Source organism: Scomber scombrus, chromosome 18 (genome assembly GCF_963691925.1).
Source record: "Scomber scombrus chromosome 18, fScoSco1.1, whole genome shotgun sequence".
Lineage (NCBI taxonomy): Eukaryota > Metazoa > Chordata > Actinopteri > Scombriformes > Scombridae > Scomber > Scomber scombrus.
In genome coordinates this window covers 25,351,742-25,377,532 of record NC_084987.1, presented here as the reverse complement: position 1 = coordinate 25,377,532, position 25,791 = coordinate 25,351,742, and the positions used below count along the sequence as shown (strand labels likewise).

Below are 25,791 nucleotides of genomic sequence, written 5' to 3'. Positions count from 1 at the left end.
TTATACAGCTACTTACTTATACTACTACTTTGTAATATCTCTTTTAATATTAATAATTCCACTCAGTCACTTAAAAGCTGCTGCATGCTAAAACAAAGTGAAGGATTGTATTACAAGCATGCAAAATGACCCACTGCCCAAACCCCTAGGGTCCCCAAAAAGTCCAGGTTATTTACATGTCAATCATGTTAATTGAATTAATTGCAAAATGTAATTGTGTATGTGCATCACTGAAGTACAATAGCAACTAAGACAGGTCCTGCATCACAGGCCTTTATTACAGAAGACAATCGGATGTCACAAGCAGGAAAAGCACAGGTGTGAATAAAATGAATGATGGCTGTATTCCATTTAGCTGCTTTCAGTTTCAGGGTCATGGTGTTGTGACACTGTTGTGATTCATGGGGACACTTCAATAGAACAGAATCATCGTTGAGGTTTAGTTACACCTGTGCTTTTCCTAATGTGACAAGTCTAAACGTCTGGTGTGGAAATGGCTTATTACTTAATCCTGTCTTATAGAGGGTCTCTGTGTCAAAAACGGTTTCACTGAAATTTACCAATGTACATTTTTTTTCCAACTCTGTAACGGGAAAGGAAAGTGATAAATCCTACTGGACAGAAAAGAAACAGCCCATTTTATCATGCCAAAGCGAATGGATTTTATTTACACATCTAATTTGTACAACAAGGTCATCCCATAGTTCCATGTGTGCTACACAAATAAAACAAAATCAAAGTGAACATGTGAGTTGTGACAGACTATATTACTTTTTTTCCCCCATCATGATTAATATCATTATTTCAGGTAAAGACGTGTGCTATATGAGTTCATATTATAGTCTACAACACATTTGATTATTTAGTGTCAAACCTAGAGACATTTTAATAAGCGGAATAACTTGCACATAAATAGTAACCAGATTCTGTACAACATGTACAATGTATGAAATCACAAATACTGTGTCAAAGTAAAAATGTCAATATTTAAAAAAAAAAAAAAAAAGCTCAATTACAATGGCAACAATGGACAAAATCAGAGCTGAACTGCTTAAATAATATACTTATTCATACCTCGTATGCTAACGCACAAAAGAACAAGCGAAGAAAGGGAAAAAAAAGAAATCACTAGGTGAATGATTTGTGCAATGGAGCAAAACTAGTTTTATTTGTTACATAATATAGTGCTCACTATTATCAGCTCAATACTGCCTTCCTCATGGTGACACACCTGTGGAATACCTTTACGGTGTGTTTACTAGCTTCTCTAGGTAACACCGTGGGTTTCAAGTATGTGTGAAAAAATATTCAAGTTAAATACTTTGTTTAAATTACTTGAAGTAAGACTAATTTACAACACTGGTAGAACAACACTCCCTAAGTCTCGAGGCCAGTTCACAAAGACACCAAAGGCAGCGTAGAAATGAACAGTTTCCTCATTTTAAAATCACAGGATCACTTGCTTACAGTAATTAGGTGCAACATTGCAAAGTTGAATAGTGTTTCTATTTTTCTGAAATCTATGTAAAACAGACTTGAGTTAATTATTAGTGAATGACTAAATCCCATTTTAAAAGAAAGTAGTTTTCTTTTGAGCTGAGAAACTGCAGGAATTCAACTATTTCAACTATTACTTAACAAAAAAAAAACCTTCTGCACATTAGAACAGTGAAGTGTTAAGATATGGATATTGGCACATAATATTGGCACCTATAGATACCTTTATCACCAGTATTCCTCAGAGACCCATACTGGTTAAAGGCTTTTGGCACAGCACTGAATTGTCTCTCAAAAGGCTCAATAACAGCTATCAATGTTAATGTTGTTAATATCTGGCTAAAAACTGATGTGATGTAGTAAACAGTGTGTGTTCATCATGTAGACATTCAGTTGTGTTGAGACAGCCGAATTTAAAAGGTTAGAAATACAATCGCATGAAAACAGAACTTGAAATATGATTGCTGGACAGTCACTTAAGACTGTACTTGTGGATCTGCATGTTGTAGTCATCTACAAGATATACTTCAAATACCTTCCATGACTTCTGACCACTGTACAAATTTTGTTGAAGTGTTTTTTTTAAAGAAATTGTTCAATATATTTTTGGACTCTAACCACAGAAGTGCTGAGCGGATATATAAACGGCTGTTGGTCAAGAAATAGTCCCAAAACAGAACTCAACCTAAAACCGTTTGTATGGATTAAACTAATAAGATGCAGATGGTAGACCCAGGCTAGCCATGTACCTCTGCTTACAGTCTTTGTGGTAAAGTAGGGTAACTACATGTTGAATCCAGCTGTGTATTAAACACAGTCATGACACTGATAAACCTTTCCATCTTTATCTTGGAAACAAAGCAATGGAATGAAATTCCCAAAATGTTGAACTATACCATTAAGTATTCTCCCTTTGATGCTTCCACTGGTTTCTATTTATTTCCATAGAGTATGAAAAATCAACTTGTATTACTGCAGATAAGATGGAACATCTGTTCAGCATCACCACACAATGAAGACAGCTACCTAGAGGAGAGTAAAAAGACTACCGAACCAGTCTATCATGTTTTACAATTTAAATAGCTTGTAGAAAACATGCAAAACACTGGTATGGTCCTTTAAGATGGCTCTCTCCTTAAATGTAGCCTCTGTATCAGTCTGAATTCTGAGTGAATGACAGGCCAGTTATAATCATTAAACAACTGGAAGTGTTTCTACTAATAATAAAGTGATCAAAATACTTTATTTTCTTTTTTTGTGTATTCACAAATATTCTCCAGCTCCCAACTTTCAGTAGATGTCACTTGTTTCAAATATACAGTAATGAAACATTGGTGTGGATAGATTAAACGCAGCACAACATCTCTACAGTGACTGACAGATCGGCCTTTAAATAGTGAGTAACTGCATTTGTGAGCGACACTCAGTCACAAGTTGTGAGAACATTTGGGACTTTCATAATTTGGGCTTCACCTTCAGGTGCACTTTAGATTATAAGTGGTTAATGGAAGGTCCCCACAACTACAATAGTATTAGAGTGTGTGTTTGTGTGTGGTGTTTAATTCTTGATCTCCAGGATGGAGGGGTTATGGTCGAGAATGGCCAGAATGATTTTGTCCATGTACTGCCTCAGACGCAGGTTGATCTCCTCCTGCTCCTTTAAAGCGTCTACCAGCTGAAAGAGACAGAAAGAGAGGGATGCATGAGAAGGGAAATGATAGAAAAAGGGAAAAAAATCAGCATAACATCCATGAGACAAACCTCATCCCTGGATGCGTTGTCGATCTCTGCTGCCAGGCACTGGGCCTTGGTGTGGCAGGCGAACAGGTTCTTAGCTTCGTACAGACTCAGACTGAGAATCTGAGCGTTCAGGTCGTCGTTCTGATCCCGCAGCTTGTGGTTCTCCTGAGGAAGACAACAGATAAAACATCTGCTTTCAGAGAGGATTCTGGATGAAACTTTGCCCATTGTAGTTGGGTCATCACACTCAGTATCAAAATGTATGTGGGTCAACACACTCAGTATCATAATGTATGTGGGTGAACACACTCAGTATCATAATGTATGTGGGTCAATGTACTTTTTTTATGTGCCTTGTGTTTTAGTCAAATTTTAAAAAAGGGGTTAAATGTGAAAATAAACATATGAATAACTTGCACACATTCTTTTTTTGTGGACCCAGCATCAAATGTCTGCTTTTAATCCATTTTGAGAGAATATATTAGAGGATTATGGCAAAAATGTCTAAGTGGTATAACCATAATAACTTTGTACCAAATTATTCAACTTCCTTAAAAACAGTAAATTCTCAATAAAACACCATATCAACTAGTTTGGCATGATCTTACATTATAACTTTTTATATTAAATAAAAGGTAATGGAATACAATTGTTCTAAATATTACATTTCATCTGGGGAATCATGGAGATCAGGAGTTTTAAATGAAGTCATTATTAGTATAAGTCCACTTAAACACACTGTAGATGGATAAAATATGTAATATTTATCATTATTTTGTGGTTACACCATTTGACATTTTCAGGAGCATTCAATCTTACTTTTGGTTAAAAAAAATGGTGCAAAGTTCTAAATATTACATTTCATCTGGGTTACCATGGAGATTGGGAACCATTTACATTTTTTTTAAACTGCAACCTACAGTGCCCTTAAATACACTGTAGGTGGATAAAATATTGACTTATTATAGTATTCAGTCCTAAGTAAAAAATGGTGCAAATGTCATTTTAAATGAAATAAAAAACAAAAATACAAAATGTACATTTTAACAAACCTGATGCTGCTTTTAACACCAAATCAAGAGGTTCTACATATAACGGAGGAAATATGTGAGACAGAAACATTTAAAGCCTCAGCATCTCACAAAATTCTCACTAACATATTTGATATGTTAATTTGTGATATATACTAAATAATGGAGCCTGACTAATAATGAATTTTGGAGTTTATCCAAAAATTAAAGAAATGAATCTTTGCACACCTGAGTGGTGGCAGGTGCATGGGAGGAAATGAAATCAAAAAATGAAAAAAGCTCCTGCACACTGTCTCGGCTCACTGCCGTTTGTACTTCCAAAAGGAGGTAAGAATACTGTATTTGTAAGATAAATACATCCTCTGTTTGGTGTATTCTAGAGCTGGGTATTAAATATCTCACACTAGTTTTTCTTGTGATACAGGGTCTTTTTTCTTACTGCTCCTGTAGTCTATGTTGTATGTATGTATAATGATGTATAAGTGGCCTAGTGATCATTAGCACCATCTTATTTCTACCTGTATCCTATGTTGTATTTCTGACCACTGATTACATACAGTATTTATTGATCAAGTGACATATTCTTTCTAATTCTCATATTCTATAGTCTGACAGGTGACGCACACTATTTATATTAACCCGGGTGTTCAGAGTGGTCTTTCCAGTCCTCTCATTGGATGATTGAGGCAGCTCTTGTATGTATATATTATAGTTCAGCAATAAATCTGATAATATTAACTTTTTTTAAAATAACTATCTTATTAATTGCATTAATAAAGAATCTGATCAAGATTTGTACTATGTGAGATTTCTGACAGTTGAAAAATAAACTTGTTAGTGCTCTCTGGTGGATAAATGATGTAATGGCAGCTGTTTTAAAAAAAAAATTAAACAAACATACACATATAGTTCTATCTGTGATAAGCCAATATTAGCCCATAATATCATCCATGCCAATATATCTGTGGTCCAAGTTCAAACAAACCTTCAGTACTTGGGAATAAATGTAGAGAAGGGAATGTAAGGACGGAAGAACAAGCATCAGTGTGTTGTATGTGTTCGAACCTGTTTCAGTCTCTTCACTTCATGTTCCATTTCGATCTCCCTGGACTTGACGTTGTACTCAGACAGACCCTTTCCCTTCCCGGGATGCTCCATCTCCAGCTTAAACATCTGCAGGTAGTCCAGCTCCCGGCGGAGATCGTCGATCAGCTGCAGGGAGAAGTTAAGAAGTTCAATTCGTCTCCTAAAACAATTTTTTACCATGTAACTCTTCAGTTATGTGGGAGTACCCCCCTCACCTCCTGCATGGCCTCTTTTTCTTTCTGGAACTCATGGCGGTTGTGCCAGAGCTTGTCCATTATCTTCCTGTACAGGTCCATCTCATCATTCAGTCTCAGACTAGTGTCCTCCAGCTTGTCCGTCATCCTCTGTTTCTCCTGCAGGAAGACATTGTTGAGACGTTGAGAAAATTCACTTCTTTCACCCCATTCGCTTTTTCGAAGTAACCAAACAAACAGTACAGGAGCAATTCACTAAATAAACTACAATATCATTATGACTGAATAGCCAAAAACAACAACAAATACAACCCAACTTGTAATAAACTGGAATATTCCATTTGGTGAATGGCACTCACCTGGTCAAGTTTCTCTGTCTGAGATTTGAGTCTGCACACGTTTAACTTCATCTCTCCATTCTCTTCTTCCAACTGCTGCACCCTGTGTATGAACAGACACACACAGGTGATGTGCCGGCATGTGCAATTAAGTCTGCAACTACTGCTCTTAATTAATAATGCACCTGTATTTATTACTGACATTATATATATTCTCTCTTTTTTTATCCAGTGTCTTTTATGTGTCTCTGTTGCTGTTTTTCATGTGTTATCAGCCACTGGGGACACATAATTACATTGTACTGCTGTACAATCACAATAAAGGCATTGAATTGAACTGTATTGATACTGTACTAGGGGAACTATTTTTTTCACATGTGTAAAAAGGGGGAGGAAACAGCTGGATGTGTAAAATGCCTCAATCATCCACCCCAAAAGGAGGAGGTAAGGAATTTGTTCCATGGCCAAGTTAAAGAAAAGTGATAAGGAAATGTGCTGGGTTTCACAGAAGAAGTGATGTATGGCCATTTTCTGAGACAAAATAAGACCCATGACAGGTGAATGCAACAGTTTTTAAGAGCTCCAACTTTCAAAATTGAAGCCAAGCATTAAATCATTCTTCATTCTGTGATGGTCTGTGGCAGCAGTGAACAGTTTTGAGAGTGTCAGTCTTGGAAATGAGAATAACTACTTGTGTACAGCCTCAGTTACATACAGTACAGTATTTGGTCTAGAGTCAGAACCACAGTGTGCTACAGCATCTTTTAAAGGTTTGGATTCTGTTGTTGGTGAGTTTACTTGCAACACAGCAGGTCTATCTCCGTGTTTCTGTCTCTCTCCATCTTGGTGTAAGCCTCCCGGTGCCTCTTCGTCTCCTCCTCCAGACTCTGATAGGCCCTCGTCTCTGCATCCTTCACCTGCTCCTCCAGCTCATGGACCCTGAGATGCAACCACACACACACACACACACACAGTGGGAGAAAAAATTACACATAGTCCTAATAAACCTGGCTTTCCAGATAAGATCATATAGAGTGATGCTGTTTTTGTATGAGTACATTTGATGACTTTTAGACCAACATAAATATATGAATAATTAAAGTATTTTCTCTGTGTGTGCATGTGTGTGTTTCCCCACCTGTGGACCAGTTGTGTGTTCTCATGTTTGAGTTTAGACTTGAGGTCACCGTTGGCCAGGCTGTCGCTTTCCAACTCTGTCACCTTCTTCTCCAGATAACTGACCTGAGAGAGGAACATTCTCATATCTGACTCTCACAGTGTTATACTAAATATCCACTTTATTAGGTACACCTGGACACAAACTGTCAGCATCTCCTAAAAAGGAATTGATGTTGCTGTAACTCAATATTTGACACATGTAAGCTGTCAGCTGCTTTTATTCCACCAACTTAAATTTGACATGTGTGTATTGTGTGGCATACATTTCAATCATTATTGCTATATTTTCATGTCTTAGGTCAAATAGGACATGATATTGTGTGATAGTAGCGTTTTTTTTTCTCCAAAATGAAAAAATACACTCTCTGAAACATGAATCAAGGTTTAATCACACATTTATTGATCAGTCAGATCATCTATTGATGTTTTCTAAACACATCTGTGGTTCAAAATTTGGTATCCCTTTTATGAAGGGATTCTTAGACCGGGTCAAAACTGACCTAGAATATACTGCGAGGGTTTAGAAATATGAACAGTATGTAAGGATAAATGCTGAGGAGACGAGGTCAGCAGGTTTTGTCAGTCTCTGCAGAGAACTGGTAACACATCACACACCCAACACCAGAGGGGAATCCTACCCACTGCTGGTGGTACTACTTGGCAGATGAGCTTCATAAAAGTAGATTTACGATTCATAGTAATTACGCTAATCATTTATAGTAAAGATCAGATCTCCAGAGGAAAGAAACTGTCTTTTCCCCCCAGAATGTACAATAAGTGCCTGGTTTTTCGTGTGTGTGTGTGTGTGTGTTTCCACCTTCTCTGTGATGTCAAGGTCGCAGGAGTCGATGCTGTCTCTGAACAGATCCTCTGTGCTGCTGCCCTGACTGGACCCAAACACGCTGTGGTTGGCCTGGAACAGCTGACTGCAGAGGACACAGTAGAGGACACAGTAGAGGACACAGTAGAGGACACAGTTAACCGACATGATTAGAATTCAGAAGCAGCTTTTCTATCATTTTCTATTGGACTCTATTTATCACCCTGCTGAATGCTGGAGCCATCATTATGTTCTGTAATAAGTGATTGGTCAGCCCCATATTTCTATACAAATATAACATTACTGTAGTATTTGTATGTATTTATTTAAAAGGTTAATGGTGTGGGAAATTCACTCACCGTCCAAATGCTGTGCTGGAAATCTTTCTATTAGGGCTGAAACATAAGAGAGTGAGTTACACACACACACACACACACACACACTGATAATAACACAGCTTTTCAGAATAATACTATTATTCCTACTACAGCAGTAACTACTAATTCAAATAACGCTTTTATTGCAGCTGGTAGTAATACTACCACCGTTACCTCTGATGTCTCTTCTCATGATTTAAGTATCAACTATTAAGTGAAAAGAACATTAACAGGATTTTATTCATTTATTTATTTATTTATTAAAATATCAAATCACTAAAAGTTTCTCCTGCAGTTTGGCTGAGCTCTTACGTCCCCTCTTTGTTGCTGCACTGTAGCCATCTCAAACACACGCAGACAAAAACTTGCAACCAGCCACCCCACCAGATTGGGATACTGTTGCCATAGTAACAGCTCAAGCTCACCCTTTGATGTGGGTGCAGCAGTCTGGTGCCAAAAGGGTGGGATTTGGGCGGATGGGTTTTTGTGTGTGTGTGTTTGTATTCTGTCTTAGGCTACATTGAGGGGACACATTTCAGACAGCTTATCCAACTGGGGAAAAAGCGGATTTTTTGTGGTTAATGTTACGTTAAGTCTACAGGAAATGAATGTAAGTCTATGTAATGTCCCCAAAAGTGACCATGGTCTGACATGTCTATGTGTGTGTGCGCTGTCATAGGCTACATTCGGGGACAAAATTCTGACTTAGAACCAGTTAAATTCAATTGGGGACAAAAACTGTGTTCCCAAATGGGCAGAGGTTGATGATTGGGTCAGTGGTTAAGGTCATGGTTAGGCTAGTAGCAGGGATTGTTAGGGTAAGTCTCCAGAAAATGAATGTTCCCAAAGTGTGTGTGTGTGTGTGTGTGTGTGTGTGTGTGTGTGTGTGTGTGTGTGTGTGTGTGTGTGTGTGTGTGTGTGTGTGTGTGTGTGTGTGTGTGTGTGTGTGTGTGTGTGTGTGTCTGTCATGGAGCTTATCTGAGCTGTCTGGAGTGATGCTGAGGCAGCAGTCTGAGTGCATCTACTCCACTGTCCTGTTTACTTCCACTCATCCCTTTTTGCTTTGAGTATATAGACAGTCTCATGCTCTCTGTGTGTGTATTCTTTACCTGTTGGCCTTGAGGTTTCGAAGGCGTGCCTCCAGGTCATTGAGCAGATTGACTTTCTTGCAGCACTGAGAACAGTAGATGTCCAGCAGCTCACTGTTATACAGCTGCCGCATCTTCTGAGGAGTCTGCCCTGCACTGCAATTACAAACACTACATCAATATCTGTTACTCAAATATAAAACCGTACTATTAGTATGAATGCTATTAAATACAGCTGATTGAAGCAGCAACTGTACTACCTTAGTGTGACAAAAATGAAACCTCCCCAACTGCTTAGCAAGCCAGAAGGTCTGTGCTGATCCAAGAAAATGTTTTTTGAATGTCAACTTTGACCAAATCAACGCCCAATATAAAGAGCTGGCAGTGCAGCTTTCACTTTTTGATGCCATGTTGTTTTGACATGTCAAAGAAAGCCGGCGGCCAATCAGTTACACTTGTCATCCATGGGAGAACAGTCCCTTTGTTTTTGTTTTTAGCAGTGGCACTGATGTGTATGTAACAATTAAAGAGAAATTATTCCTTTTGGAAGATAACCCAGGTCTAACAGTCAAAATATAGTATTTGTTGCTACCAAATTAATTTAAGGTGGTTTGTTTTGTTTTGTTTGTTTTAAATATTGAGCAGTTAAGCCAGGTTTATAAGTACTGTATCAACTTGATGCTGTAGCCCCGCTGTGTACTCCCAACAGAGCCCTACGCCTTGAGGCCATGTAGACCGTAGGGCTGTGACTGGTCTGCACTACATCAATTCTGGCAGTCCAAGCATATGTTTGGGTGAGCTAGCAAGCTAGCAATGCTATCAGATTGTAAAAGCACATAGCACATGGCCTATAATAATAATAATAATAATAATAACGCTTTGTGCTTTCACTTTGTGAAAACAAAATGTTAGACATTAAGCTGTAAATGTGCCTGTAAATGTAATGAATACAAACAATCAACAACTTTCATGATAGACCCTTCAGGAACCTCACACCCCCTAGTGTTTTAGCGGTGAATTGCACAGCATCATTCAACCCCAACGCAGAGTTGTTTCGAGGCAATGGCGTACCTCCAGTGTTGAGTTGATGCAGTGATATAAATCTGGTTTTAATGTTTCATTTTTTGCTTTGTGAATTGTGGGAGAATAGTAGTAGAAGACCAAAATGTGCTATCTTAGTATATCCAAGTAGTATTATGACTATTTTGTCAAGTAATACAAAAAAACCCTTCCTGGTGATGACAATAAATTCTGTATCTTTCCTCTAAAAGATGTGAGTGTGACATGTGAGGGTGTGTTTCCAGCGCGACCACCAACCTGGAGGGAAGGGAGGACCCCAGGTCTGAGAAGCCATTTGTTCGGGTGTCATCTTCAGGGCAGGGGCTGCTGGGAGTGAAATCCACGTCCTCCCCTTCGCCGTAGTCTTCGAACTGCTCCTCCCCGGAGATGACGGACGCGGACGCTGAGCCAATCAGGTTGCTGGGGTTGCATGGCAGGAAGTACAGGACAGAGTGATCAATCAATACTCATATCCGCTCATTTCTAGTGTCACTATGAGTCTCTCAGATGTTGCTTTGACTGACCGGCGTGGCTGTGTTGGGTCCAGGCAGTCGGAGCTGTTGGCGTTTTCGGTGCTGCTGTCCATGTCGCACTCCCCGTCAGCGCCATTGCCTTCACCGTACACACTGCATTCTGGGTAGGACCGCGTACACATGATAATGGGAGGACCCAGTTTTGCCTCACCGTTCTACACAAAAACAATACAAATTAAATCATTAGCATATCAAAGAATTCCTCAGCAACTAAACTGCTAAATTCAAGCCTCATTTTTATGATTTCTGCATTAACCGGACCAAAAACTGAGTCTAGACAAAGAGTAGATCCAGGGTTCAAAAGACACCCTGTACCCATCTCCTGTCTGTCCTATCAACATACTCCTCAACCCTGAAGTGCAGTTGACATACTAAGGTGTAATATTTCATGGAATGAACACAAATTCCTAATGTCGACTGCGTATCATATGCAGAAATATTTAGGAGACACTTTCTGTTTACTTGGAAACACTGTTTGCAGGAAACCAGAAATGAACATCTTATACCAGAGGTTTCCAGACCAATCCATAAGGAACCACGTGGCTACAGGTTTTTATTCCAACCAAGCAGGAGCACACCAGGCTTGACTCATTTAATCAACTGATCTCAGGCTTCAGACAGTTGATTGAATCGTGTGCTCTTGAGGCACATAATCCAATCTGGACTAGTTTGAACATGCCTGTTTTATGCCAATAAACCCTTTGAGCTATTTCTGTGTCACAATCTGACTAGTTTAACTCTGGTTTAGAACTGGCTCAGCTAAATCGGGATGTGCAGGGGTTTAGGACACAGCAGCATGCTAATTTGGACGTAACCATTATGACAAAAGAAGCCCAGGTTAAGCATCTGAACTGGATTTATGAGGAAGTTACATTGTAAGGCAGTGGTCACCAACCCTGCTCCTGGAGAGCTGCTGCCCTGCATGTTTAAGGTAACTCCCCACTCTAACACACCTGATTCTAATAATTAACAATAACTATCAAGCAGCTGAAGCTCATCAAAGGGTTTGATAACCAGTTCATTATTAGAATCAGGTGTGTTAGAGTGGGGAGAACCTAGAACATGCAGGGCAGTAGCTCTCCAGGAGCAGGGTTAAGGTCTGTCCTGTCTCACACAGCTGAAAAATGGTAAATAAGGACATTGGTTGTCATTTTCGATTTCAGCGACCATACTGTTTTATCATATAGAATTTAGTAATTTTTCACATTTTTAATAGTCTATACTTACAAATGAAAATTACATTAAACAGTGACACTGCAATATTAACTATATTATTCTGCTGTGTCTATCTGTAAATATTAAATGTGTCTTATATTAGAGAGGAACAGCCCCATTGTGTTTTGAATGTGTTTCCTATAGTTGTATTTTTAAGGCTGTGACAGTACAGATCACCTCTAGTATTTGACCTGAGATTGTCTCCTGGGTTAATTTATCAGAAGCAGAGTGGGATGTAGTATGCCTCAGATCTGCGTGTCATTAATTATACATGAGCCTGTCTGGCTTCACCCAACTGAGATGCCAGAGCAAGGTACACACCCTGTCTGACACACACACACATACATTCCCACACTAGGTTTTAACCTAAAATGACTTTCCTCTTGTTTTACTCCCTTAACTTCAGTTTGTGTTTTGGTGTATGGCCACACACGCATGAACGCACACTTCCACACAAAACAGAGGACATGGTATGGTCTCTGAGGGGGCTGCTGTGTAGCTTTCATTCATCAATTATACACATGTTTTTGTCTGGGATGAAAAGGTGTGTGTGGAGATATGAAACTATCACAAAGAAAAAGGGTAAATAAAGTGTTTAAGTTAATTGAGAGGATATTATTCTTTAATGCTAGCTGGGAAATATGTGAAGCAGGTACAGTTTGGAGCAAACAGTATTTTGCTCAGCATCGACGGGCGAGACAGCTTCCACCTTTTTGACCTTGTTCCCATGTCCTCAGTAAGCCCCAAGCACTGAACCCTCACAGACTTAATTATTGTGTTCTGTGTGAGTGTAAAAGTCACCAATGGAGGACTCACTGAGAGAAAGACCTTTGTGATATTAAGTAACCTGGACAGAGGCGTGTCTGTAGACTGAAGTGAGTATCATATCTCATCTGTAACTGAATGAATATTAGTGTTTAGACCAACATAATTGGAAGTCACCAATGTTCCAGCAATTTCCCAGGGAAATGTCTCTCTCTTTGTTCAGGGTTTCCACTCTTATCTGCGTTTTAACGTCACAACACTATGAATTGTGGGTTGTGCAAAGTCTACAGAATGTTTAAGAGATAAAGAAAGTGTGCAGAAAACAAAGTTAACTGCTAAAATGAACCAGCAGTGTCAGATCACATACTTCCCAACTACTCACAGATGTGTGTTATGTAGTTTTGCTCGGCGACCCTTAACTGAGCAGCAATGTGTGGTGTAATCGAATCCTTCTCCAGAGTGTCCTCTTGTAATAGAAATGGATGAGCCTGCCTACATTATGTAGCCCAGGTGGAATTATTCTTATTAGTAGATCAAGTTTGCGACCTGAGATGATTCCCTGCACGGCTCAACCCAAATTCCCCCTCAGCAGACGTCTTTTAATCAGCGGAATAACTCAAAGCACCTGCGTGATTCCACAGTGATCAACTTGTGTTGATGAGGGTGATTGAAGGCTTAAGTTGTCACGGAAACAGTAAGGAGAGGATATTACACAGCCAAATTAAGTGAAAACACCTGTGTGGGTGGATCATGTGTAAACAGCTTTACTTTACAAACTATACAAGTGTAAAACTCCTAATTCAAAAACAGCCAGTCTTGTGATATAACCAGATTATTTTAGCATCTCTGTGTACATTTAAACCATTCTTTTTTATTTACTATGTGAGAATTGATTCCCTTTTTTGAGAAAGTTCTCTCAATCTGACACACACACATACACACAACTTACCGATCAACTGAGCCTGCAACGTGTCTCCTCTCCAGTCCCGAGCCACCAGTCACGCCATTGTGTGTGTGTGTGTGTGGGTATGTGCAAGTGTATCATCCATATAAACAAACTGTATCCTTTGTGGTGGAGGTGGGACCAAAATCTGCAGTGTTCCTCGAGCTTGAAGGCTCGGCGTGTTCAAAGCATGAACACATGTATCGCTGCAGCTCATTTGAAAACACACTGGTGCTTTAGCCGGGACAAAGCCACACCTCCACCTCTCTCTCTTGCTCTCTCTCCCTCTCTCTCTCTCTCTCTCTTTTGTTGCTAGGTAACTGTTCAGCTGATATCTAGAGGGGACATCAGCAGTCATGCACTGCAACATACACAGAAACTTACGATATGTATACTGCATATTCATTGATATTTTTATCATGCATGCAGAAGTCTGTGCTGGAGTCCAAGCAAACAAACAAACAAAAAAAGACATACTGCTTAAATTAGAGTTGCATGAAAGGTCATTTCTGCCAGGAAAATAAAACATTAGATGAAACGTTAGAAATAAAAAAATAATATTAAAAGCTGAAGGCAGATTTTTTAGATAGAAACTAATTTACATATAATTAAAAAAAAAAATATATATATATATATAACATTTGATGTATCTCATAATGTATACTGACTTATTGTCTCATAATAGGACAAACAACTGTAGCCGGTTTCCTCTTGGAATAAAAATGATGGTAAGCTAAGAATTATGAAAAAAGTTTGCGGTGAACGCACACATCCAGAAAAAGAAAGAAAATAGGTACTGTACCAAATAATGAACTATGATTCTGTAACATTTAAATAAGGGGTAAGGGGCTTTTTCAGAAAATAGAGGTGCTTCTTTCTTTTTTTTTAAATCTAGCTTTAAATTATTTACTATATAACTATTTTTAGTCTGAAGAAGAGCATTGTGCTCAAAACATTGCTGGTGGTAACCTAATACATTTACCTGCATTGGGAGCTGCAGTGTGCAGACCTTTTTCTTGCTTCTAAGCTAATAATGATGAAAATTAAAATACTCATGGTGAATCAAAATTCATTATTATGAATCGTCATAATTTAGACATAACCTAACTTTTTTAATTGAATGTGTGAGAAACTAAGAAATAATGTTGGAGACACACATTTCCAACTCTGTATTTATATTCTGGGGCTCTACTGGAATATCTTTGCATGATTTACAGTTAAAAACTTTTTATTTGGTGTTTACTGGCTCTGTATGCAGCCCCTCAGTTCAGCTTCTGTATCAAATAGGCCTTTTTAGCTCCTGTCTCTTTAAGGCCCCCCTCCAGTGTCTTGTTCCACCTTTGAGGAACGGACATTAAAACTTGGCTTTTCAATGCGGAGGCAACAACGTGGCACACAACCGTGTTCTTCTTGAGTAGACTGTCCAGCTTCAAATCAGAGAGTAGAAAAGAGTAGATGAAAGACAGAAAGACTCAAAGAGGACAGTTTAAAAGATTGTACCTGGTAAATGTAACCATTGTCAGTAACAGCTGGCTGGCTGGAGGTACGACTGCGAGGACCCACAGCCATCTTCAGTATCTCCTCACAACCTAGAAGGAAGAAGGCCGGAAAGAAGGAAAATTATCATTTTTGTTGGAAGGAGGAAGGCTGTATCACCTTAAATACATGTTTCACTATTGTGTCAAGGTAACAAAAGTCTTAAACCTTTTAGAAGAAAGAATATCATTATAGTTTACCTCTTGGCTTTCTTGTCAAGAGTTTGATGAAACGATTGATTGTACTGTCGTGATTGTACAGTAAATATGAAGCTACAGCCAGAAGCTGCTTAGCTTAGCTAGCTTAGCACGAAACAGGGGAAGCCTGGATCTGCCCTAACAAAATCCACCAAATATTACTTGTAAAGCTCACTACACATTCTCTTTGGGTAGAGGAAGGGCTGATATGGTGCAGTATGTAGCAAACTTCATTCATTGACACATTTCATACCTTTGATAGCAAACACTCCATGGCAAAAGTCTTTGAAGTTGATCTTCCCATGAGCGTTAGGATCCAGGTACCTAGTCAACTTCTTCACCTGCAAAAGAAAGATGTTAAGTGAGTTTTTTTTGTAGCATAAAATCATAAGTCACCAATTTGACTCAAAGGACACAATACAGCATCTGATCTGATTAAACACTCAAGGGGTCTACGCAGGGTTTGAACTTCTCTCTAAAGTTTTCTTTTTCATTCATCACAAGCTCTTTCTGTCATTTTTCATTTGACAACCAAGTGGACAATGTGAACAAGCCATGGACCTTAACAACAAAGGCTATGGAACAGATGGCTGTTGGTGGGAATGCATGAACAATCTGACATCATCACAAAGTAGGAGAAATTGTAACTTTGCAAACAAAGTGTAGGTTGCTACACAATTCCTATAAATTATTACGCAGGGTTTGAACTTCCCTCTAAAGTTCTCTTTTTCATTCATCACAAGCTCTTTCTGTCACTTTTCATGTGACAACCAAGTGCAATGCATGAATGGCCGAAATTGGTGGAGATGGGAGGGAGATGTTTCCGAAGCTACTCAATCAACTAACAAGCAGCTCTGACAGAGTATACACCTGCCTTGATTGGTTTAACCTCTACCATTACACCAAGGATATGTACAGAATTACAATGGGGACAGGAACTTGAAGCACAACTGTGCAACATTGGGAAACCACATCCACATGGTGAACATCTGCACCAGGGAAATTCAGTTGTCTGAAACGTTGCATCAACATATCTCTAAAGCCTTGACCAATAATTTTAAAAAAAGGCTGCAGGCACAGGAACATAGCCTTTGTCAGGGCTGGAGAGAAACAACAGCCACAGCCTACATCACCAGCTGGCCTGTTCACCTTGGCGACAGACTGGAAGCTGCCTCTTCCAAATAGAGTGGACTGTCCGCATAGAAGAGGCTAACAAACAAGAGCGATCCAAGTACCAAGACCTGGTGAAGCAGGGTCGGTACGCTCGCTGTGAGCCCATTGAGGTAGGGTGTAGAGGCTTTGCTGGCCGCTCATTGTGAGAGCTCTACACCCTTCTTGGCATCACAGGAGCTAACAAAAGGAGAACCATCATGTCAGCCATAGAGGCTGCAGAGAAGGCATCTAGGTGACTTTGGATCATCAAGTCCGAACCGTGGGCCAAAGTCGGGGTCTGATCAAGCCTTGCTGGGTCGACTGAGTGCGGGTGTCAAGAAATGATCTCTGGAACATCACTGATGCTGTGTCCCAGAGCATCCTAGAATGTATCTTCCAAACCATCTCAGATTGCAGTGCAGATATTCCCACTCATGAAGAACTATTTGGAGGTATGTGTTCAACTTAATGTTGCCCTGAAGAGTTTTCTTGGAAACAAAGTCTCTGTTTACACGCTAAAATGCACCGTCTGTATCCTTATAGTGTAACTAAAGAGCTGAGTGGTTCCTGTGTGGTTCCCTGAATGGTTTACACCCATGTATTCCATGTTTACAGCTTTATCGCCTTTACAGCAGCGTAGCTGTGTTTCTTTGCACATTACCACCACATATAAGTGGAACTGAGTTTATTTCCTTGAACCTAGTCGGGAAACCGGCCAATCTCCACCAGCAGCCTCTGCTGGTGCTGCATCAAAGAGCACCAATACAAGAAGCATCTGTTATATAACAATAATGAAAATGTATGAGGATTTCAGCTTTTATGTGGCTTCAATAAATTAAAATGTATATGTATATATACATATAGCAGTGTAATCATTTTTTTCATCCTCCTTTCTCCCTTTTACAGAATTTATAAAGATGTAATGAAGGTCAAAGACTGTTTAAGTATTCTCTTATAAAGCATCTAAACATGAAAGTACAGTTTCAGTCCATGTTTCAAAGCGAAAAAGAAAAAGAGGAGAGAGCAGAGAGAAACATAAAAATAAACATCACAGATGGAAACAAAGGGAGGAGGAAGGATGGAGGTGTGAGAAAAGAAGAGTGGAGGATGAGAAAATGACAGAAGTTATTTTAGGGGAGAATGAACTGAATTGTGTGTCTTGAACTAATGAAATGAACTCACTGGCTTGTTGGTGTACATGCACTATTTTGTTTTAGTTGATTCATTCAGTTGCATGAGAAAGTCAGAAGTGATCTTTGCCGATGATGCCTTGTAGCCTAATTTCTGCCCTCATCATCATTATCTATCTGCTCTTGACACAATGTTGACGCAACATTTCCTTCGGTTGAAATAAGCCCACAGTCGCACATCAAAAGACGGTGGCTCTAACAGTCATGCTCAGAGCAGGTGCTGAAATATCATCTGACGTAAGCTTTGATCTGGAAATGAGCATTAGTAGGGAGAATGTTTCTGAGTGTGGATAAGCAGATCAGAATGACCGTATGCTGTGGAACAACCAGCGTTCACAGGGCGGCGTGTTTTTCTGAAGAATGTTATCTCACACACACATACATTCAGTCGCACATCCCCAGAGCTCACTGCCACATCATCATCACGCAAGCTTAATGCAGATGTTGACGTGCTGTGCCTGAACTTCATAGTTCTCTGTGTCGCACATTGAACATCGAACGCCCGCAGAGTCCTAAGTGTCACACACAGGCAGAAGACTACTTTGTATCTGTAATTCTTAGGACAAAAATAATATTTGAATTTGCATTTGACTTCAGATAAAAGCTTGTTTTTTTATCATGCATTATAATCATGCCTCTATAGCACCTATTATAATAATTAAGGGATGTCCAACAATGTAGATGCAACCTAAAGCTTCCATTTAAACAACTAGTAAAATCCAAGATGAATACATCACTGACACATACTGTTGTTGCTCACTATCAGTTAGATAGGGCTATTTTTAGTAAAAGAGTTTTTTTATTGACTTCTGAAAATGTCTTGTTTTGTCCAACCCAGTCAAAACCACCATTCAGACATGGATGGATGGATGGATGGATGGATGGATGGATGGATGGATATTATACTTAAATAATTCATCAATTATAACAAAAAATAGACTTCAACTAATTGATGAATTTACCTTATTTCAGAGATGTGCTGGATTTTGTTGTGTTGTGGGTTTTTTTTTTTTTCATTCTCCATATATAGGTTGAATAGTCACCAGTTCAGGTCACACACACTTTTACTACAACATTAGGGTTTTTGTTATTGGTATGACAGCATGAGAGCAGCATGTGTTTTAGACAGTTCGACAGAAGTTAGAGGATGTTTGCTTATATTATAATATTATAAGTTTTTAATGTAGAGCTTGAGGCTGCCAACTTTTATATCCGTGATTTTGAAGTCTCTCATTAACTAATACATACATACTGTAACCATACATCAGCAGTAGACCTTTAAAATGAGTCTGCAGCTGTAATAGAAAACAATATGTAAGCAATGTGAAAGATTAAGTTCCAAATCTGGGCTAAAGTGAGCACAACATGGTTTACTCCTGAAAATACAGCTCAGTAATGTTATAGATGAAAGCTATGTTTTCCTCACAGTCATCCAGGCACGAATAATACTGAATACAGAAAGCACATGCATTATATAAAATGCATTATAAGTGCTTTGATAAATAATGTATGTGTACTTGCAATACTCCCTGGTGTGTTTGAGTGCATGCATACAGTACAGGAACGGCTGCAAGATTATCATGTGAAATAAAAGATGATATTTTAATATGTAGAGCTCTATAATCCACACACTGCATTGATGTTTCTGGAGTGTCATTGGAGAGAATACAGCTTTCTAAATGAAGCTAATGTAAATACAGTGCTGGTGCATGGCGTCGTCTCATAGGCTGCATCCGGCAGTTAGGCGGATTTCATTACTTAATAACCGGCCAATCGGCTCGTGGGCTCCATCGCGTAGCTCTCGTCGCCATGGTGACAAAGAACACAGAGACGAGCGGGGCGCTGAGAGAGGTGAGAGGAGGGGAGGGGGAAGATGAAGAAGTAGCGTCCTCTTAGTGCTGGAGAGTTATTTTTAGTGATGTGTTCTGGGTGCTCAGCCGCCATGACAGCTTAAAAGAAAAATCCACTGTCACTGTTCAGATATTATTTATCCAGGATTTCATCTGCTTCATCTACTACTCATACACATTTCTCCACTGGTTTCCTCTTTCCTCCTTGTTCTACACAACAGCAACCAACCTGAGTTACTCTAACACAGGTGTAACAAGGTATTTGACGAACTGGGTGGTAATAAGATAGATGACATATCCTTCATATTAAATTAATTCTTGAGTTTTAGCAACGTTAGTACAATACATGAGCTCTAATATATCCTACCACATTTTTAAAATCATTTCCAAGCCTCTCAGCCAGCTATTGGCTTTCAAAATGTGTTTTTAATTTTCTTATGTTCAACTTGTGTTTTGTCTGTGCATGCATTAGCAAAAAGGGAGCATATCGGAAACTTTCTGGTGGTCCGTTTATGGATCATCCAACATCCAAATTCCCGTTTCCATTAAGGAAGTTCTGGGTAAAAATTTGGAGTTGGGAACTTTACAGGAATGTCCTCTCACTTGGTCCCACCGGACTCTGGAGGTGGCGTAATCATCCTGCAATGGTTTCCATTGTCGCGTTCTACTGCTTGGTTTTAAAAATGCCGCTTATTTTGGCGCTTTCTGTTAACGTCACATTCCGCTTTGAGTATACCCAATCAGCACCGAGTCAGCCTCACCATCGACCCCGTAAAATTACCTCGAAGTTCCTGCCGTGGAAACGGCCCTCAAGCTTCTGATTTGGCTGACAAACAGCAACATGCTCAGAAACCTTGGCTGTCAGAACTGAAGTGAACACACTAACAGGTAGTTCATTTCATTGTATATCACTATATGACGGTAACGATAAGTTTGACTGAAAAATAATGGTGGTGTGATGTTTTTTTTGGTAATGGATTACTTATCTTAACCACATGGCACACTGATGGAGACAATGTTGGTCCACATCCATAAATACATCACACACAGTGGATCTGACTTAATCCCAACCATCCTCCTTTTCATAATCCACCTTGTATGTCTGCTTTTTACTACAAAACATTTCCTCTTAGTTGTTTTATCATTTTATTTTCTTCTCATCTTTTTTTTAAATTTTAATACCCCTCCTCACATTTCTGGTTTTACCCACTTTATTTTATTGTGACTTTATTTTATTATTTCATTTTATTATCTTTTATTTTATTTATTTATAATGACAGCAGCATGTGGGATGTGTGTATTATGTGTTTCACCTTCCTTTTAATTTTAGTACTACATATTTATTTTTTATAGTTATACTATCTTTTATAAGCACTTTTTACTTATGGGACCAAAAAGGATTGCTTTCAATTTCGTTATACATGTACACTGACAATAAAGACTTCTATTCTATTATATTCTATTCTAATCATCCAGAGTATCTTTTATTCTGTAAACTATCAGAAACAGATAGATAAACTACACAGAGTCGCCCAGTTGTTGCAGTCCATTTAGGGATAGGCTGATACTGAGTATGAGATGACTGAGTCTCATCTTTTATCTTTAAATGTGATCTATGACAGCTTATGTACAGTAGATTTATGTTGAGTTGTTTCATATGAGTCATGCTGATGTGTATGAGGATCTTCAGAGGCTGTCTCTAAATTCATTCATTTTAAACTCCTGGTTTATTTGAAGCAACCTTTACAGCCACATACATCAATGTTTTCTCTGGTCCCTATAAAAACTAATATGAGGCTCGTTTTTAAGGCTCGTTTGGCTGGAATCATTTACAGTCACACATTAAAGATAAATACAGCATATCAAGTAGGCACAGTTTAGATTGTAGCCACTTGTGTACTAACTGGAGTATCACCCCCTTTGGTTGCACTTTTGTGGTTTATGGACCAAATATGGTGTCAGACATGTGGTTTATAGGATACTCCCCTTGCCTCCCTGCCTGTCTGGGATAATGATTGTCCCAACCCATCTTGGTCGATACCCCATTGGCTAATACATGTCTGGATGCACATGACTGGATATATTTTTTTACCTTTCTGAATTTTTTTCTTTTTTTATCTACTCTTTAAATATTGCTTCTAACATGTTTTATGATGACCCTGATGAAGGCTGCAAGCCCAAACACATTGGTCTAATAATAAAGTTGTTTTATACTACAAGTGTTGCTGGAGCTTTGACTGTTTCAGTCACACATTAAATGAACTATTTTGGGTTATTCAAAACTGGCCTTTTCTTATTTTAGATCAAGTTAAGCTTGCTTCAGTTTTTACATTATTTTTTAAAAATCTGCCTAGTTCTATAGAAGTGCAGTAATAATAAATAGATGGAGTATCCCTTTAATCTCTTACAGTTGTACTGATTACAGCTTAAAGGATTTGGCTCTATGTTTTTCCTTATTGTCAACCAATCTCATGCAGAGCCAAACCAGCAATGAGCTGATCTACTTTAAAATATTGTGTGCGTACCCAAAATCTGATAGATCTTATTCCTCTGTGCCGTACACCTATTGTGTTGCTCAGAAACTGTTAAAAACACGTCAGTGAGTCACACCGCTGCACTGGGTGACATATTACATCATCTATGAAAATGATGTTTGTCATAATTTGTACACAATGAGAAAAACATAGAAAATCACCAACTAAATCCTTTAACATGATGTATGGAAAGCAACATAGAAACAAAGAGCATGTACAGCTACACAAATGTAAGCAATGAAATGATACCTGAGAGATAAAACTGATCACTGGCAGCCCTAGGTTAAGTACCATGGAGAGTGGACCTACAACGCTGATGCTGAAACCCATTAAATTGGGTTCGATAAATGGTGAGCATGGCAACGCAGGAGGATAGCTGATGTCACACTGATGTGGTGTCTGGAGAACTGTATAATCTGTGGTCTGACACTCGCAAACAATAAGTCGTCCCCTGAATCAGTGGATCCTAACCTGAAGGTCTGGGCCCTTCCAAAGAGGTGCTAGAGGATCGTCCAGGTGGAAAATAAGAAGAAAGCTAAATTCTACCACAACAAATTGTGTTTATATACATATAGTTTAACCTCCTATGGCCACTATACGCTATTCAAATGAACCAATCTGTGAAGAGAAAAGTCATTATTTGATTGAACTCAAAGGGTCACAAGCAAAAAAGGGTTGGCTGCCACTCTAAATGACACTGTACTAGGGCTAAGACTACGAAAATGTAGGTTCCACACATTCAATGGCTGCTGCTTGACCAGCTCATGGGGACACATGATGGACCAAACATACAGGAAGTGTAGTTGTGTTTGGTCTGATACGAGTCTGCAGAGGAGACAGAACCATCCACAATGGACCAAGCAAGTAACTGGACAGATATGTCTAATGAGGCCTCTGTCACTAGTGTAACTGTTATGATTGTAGTAGGGATGGTGTTATGAATAAAACCCTATTCGCAACATATCTGAATATCTACATGGCATAGTGCATTATCTTAGAAACCAATTTAGTAACTGTTTACAGTAGTAGTAAAATCACCAGGCAGGACTGTCAGTTTAAAAGGTATCAATTAGTCATTTCGACACCTTAAAAGGTATCGACCAAAATAAATTCATACCAAGTAGTATGGAAACATCTCCCGTCAAACGATACCTGCAGTCGATCCTTTTTGCACCCAGAGCTACAACATATGACTATTTGTATGGACTTTCTCACAGCCAATCAACACAAGCATTCTTCGATTAATAAATATTAATAATTTTATGTAAAAAATCTAATCATTTAGATGTGGAGGAGTGGTCATTTTTTTTCAATTTAATGCCTCTATTCACATGATGGGTATCAAATGAATTATTCAGTTGGTATCAGTATAGATTGGAACAGGTATCGTCATACGTGAAATAACAGTCAGCCCTAGTCGCTCTACAGAAAACTGAAGTATTTTGATAATCAAGTCATTTCTTAAAGAAAATAATATTAAATGTTTGGCTGCAACTGGATATTATCTTCATTATCAGTTCTCAATTAGTTGTTTGGTCTATAAAATGTTGATGTTTCCCAAAGCACAAGATTCAACCTAAAATGTCTTGTGTTGTCCGGACAAACAATCCCCAACCAAAATACATTCAGTTTACTATCGTAGATGAATTTAGGAATATGGAACATGAGAATTTTGGCATTTTTTTCTTAAAAAATGATTTTAAATCAGTTAACAAAATAGTTGCCAATTAAATTTGAGTCGACTGACTAATTGATTAATCTACTAATCATTGCAGCTCTTTTTAACTTCTGTAATGCCAGCTTCTTATATGTGAATCGTTGAGTTGTGGACTATTGATGAGAACAAAACAAGACATCTAAGGTTGCATCGTGGGTTTTTGAGAAACGGTAATTGACATTTTCTGACCTTTTATAGAACAAATACCTAATCAAATAATGAAAATAGTCGTTAGTTGCAGGCCTACACAGTATAAACGGCATTGTCAGTATATGCAGTATATAACATTGCAAAAAGGAAGGCCTTGCTATTAGATTATGAGTCAACACCAAAAACCTCTTTTTCACAAAATACACCACCAAACAGAGAAAATGATTCCTTATGAAGAAACTGCAGATATCAAAAGTATTTTAAATGAAAGTGTGTTAGCATACGTAAAATGAAACACTACAAAATAGGTTTAGGAGCTTTAGAAGTGAAAGATCTCATTCTCTGAATCTTTTTTAATGCCGAGTTTTTTTATCCCAAGTTTATTTAAAAAATAGATTTTTGTCAATTGTAAACTTGTATTGCATCCAATTAATCCCTCGCTTCCTCAGGTTTTCCTATAAGGTTACAGTTTTAAACTGATTGAATGACACACAAAGAGATCAACAGATTTTGAAGGTAGTAAACATGACAGGTCATTGCAGTGATCTGTCATACATGTCAAACAGCATCATTGACATCCAACCCAACAGATATACCACCAGCTATCAAATGTCATGAGTAATGAGTCACTAGCACACCTGTGACATTCAGTACATATGACAGCTTGTCTGTTGTTGTCAGGAGATTATAATGTCTATGAGGCGCCACTTTAAGTGTTAGCTGACCGACTACAGCTGGTTAAATAAGATGTAGACTAATGTAAAGGAGCTATGTGTGTATGGTTAACCAGTCATTCCCACCTCGTCTCCTTGACCGAACTGAAGACCGAGGTCCACCAAGTGCTCCACCCGGATGAATCCGTCAGCATCCTCGTCACACACATCGAAAACCTCCTTGAGCCTCCTGAGAAACAGCAAGAGCTGCTCCTGGTCGGGGAAAGCATGTCCTTCCATCGCGGGGAGTTGTTTTTCTTTATGAAACGGACAGTAAAAGAGCGGGTTCGTCGGTCGCCATCATCGTTCCTGTCTTCAGCTCCGCCGGACTGACTGCTGCTGCTGTGACATAAGCAGACTCGCTCGCTCGCTCGCTCGACCTACGGAAAAGGACGATGATTTACGATTCAGGCACGAGGCATTGCGTCAGAATCAGCTGCCAATTAATAATACAGGTGTGATGCCAACAAGCTAAAAAAAAATAAATGCATGGATTTTATGATGGCTTTTATCATTTTTGACGCCTAATTGTTTTGTTACTGTATCATTAATAAATTAATTGGAGTAATAAATAAATAAATTAGAGGTGTGTTACCACCCGCCCCCTATTCCCTGCTTTCTACCAAAATAAAACGGGACATTAAGCAATTACTTCCGTGACCTAAAATACCCTTTCATCTAGTGCTGAAAGCTATTTAAGGCTAGGACTGTGTGAAACTGTATGGAGGTTCATTACCGCCAAACAAATAAAACATATTAAACCCTAGGAATGTCCACAAACTCACAGTACGTCAAAATGATGTGATAGTAAGTCTTCTCCTGTTAGTATAAAATTCTCTACTATCTTAAAAAATTAAAAAAAGTTTTACATGAATGCTGAAAGACTA

The 25,791-nt window shown here is 38.8% G+C and overlaps 1 protein-coding gene across 1 annotated transcript; it reads right to left on the bottom strand.

Moving 5' to 3' along the window:
* Positions 1-3,055: 3,055 nt before the first annotated feature.
* Positions 3,056-25,144, bottom strand: rab11fip4a (RAB11 family interacting protein 4 (class II) a). The gene is made up of 15 exons (XM_062439131.1): positions 24,992-25,144; positions 15,852-15,939; positions 15,366-15,454; positions 10,934-11,097; positions 10,668-10,829; positions 9,372-9,506; positions 8,245-8,280; positions 7,883-7,991; positions 7,025-7,128; positions 6,685-6,825; positions 5,908-5,989; positions 5,570-5,707; positions 5,334-5,480; positions 3,259-3,402; positions 3,056-3,172 (listed from the first exon to the last, which is right to left on the bottom strand). The coding sequence occupies exons 1-15, from the start codon at positions 25,142-25,144 to the stop codon at positions 3,056-3,058; spliced, it is 1,809 nt and encodes a 602-aa protein (XP_062295115.1).
* Between the last annotated feature and the right edge of the window lie 647 nt (positions 25,145-25,791).

Bases quoted from the DNA above. Each gene is read 5' to 3' on its own strand.
- rab11fip4a (XM_062439131.1), bottom strand. From the start codon at position 25,144: ATGGAAGGACATGCTTTCCCCGACCAGGAGCAGCTCTTGCTGTTTCTC. The intron at 5,708-5,907 runs GTGAGTGCCATT...GTCTTCCTGCAG, and splicing joins AGACAGAGAAACTTGACCAG to GAGAAACAGAGGATGACGGA. The intron at 5,481-5,569 runs GTGAGGGGGGTA...TTCTCCCTGCAG, and splicing joins AAAAAGAGGCCATGCAGGAG to CTGATCGACGATCTCCGCCG.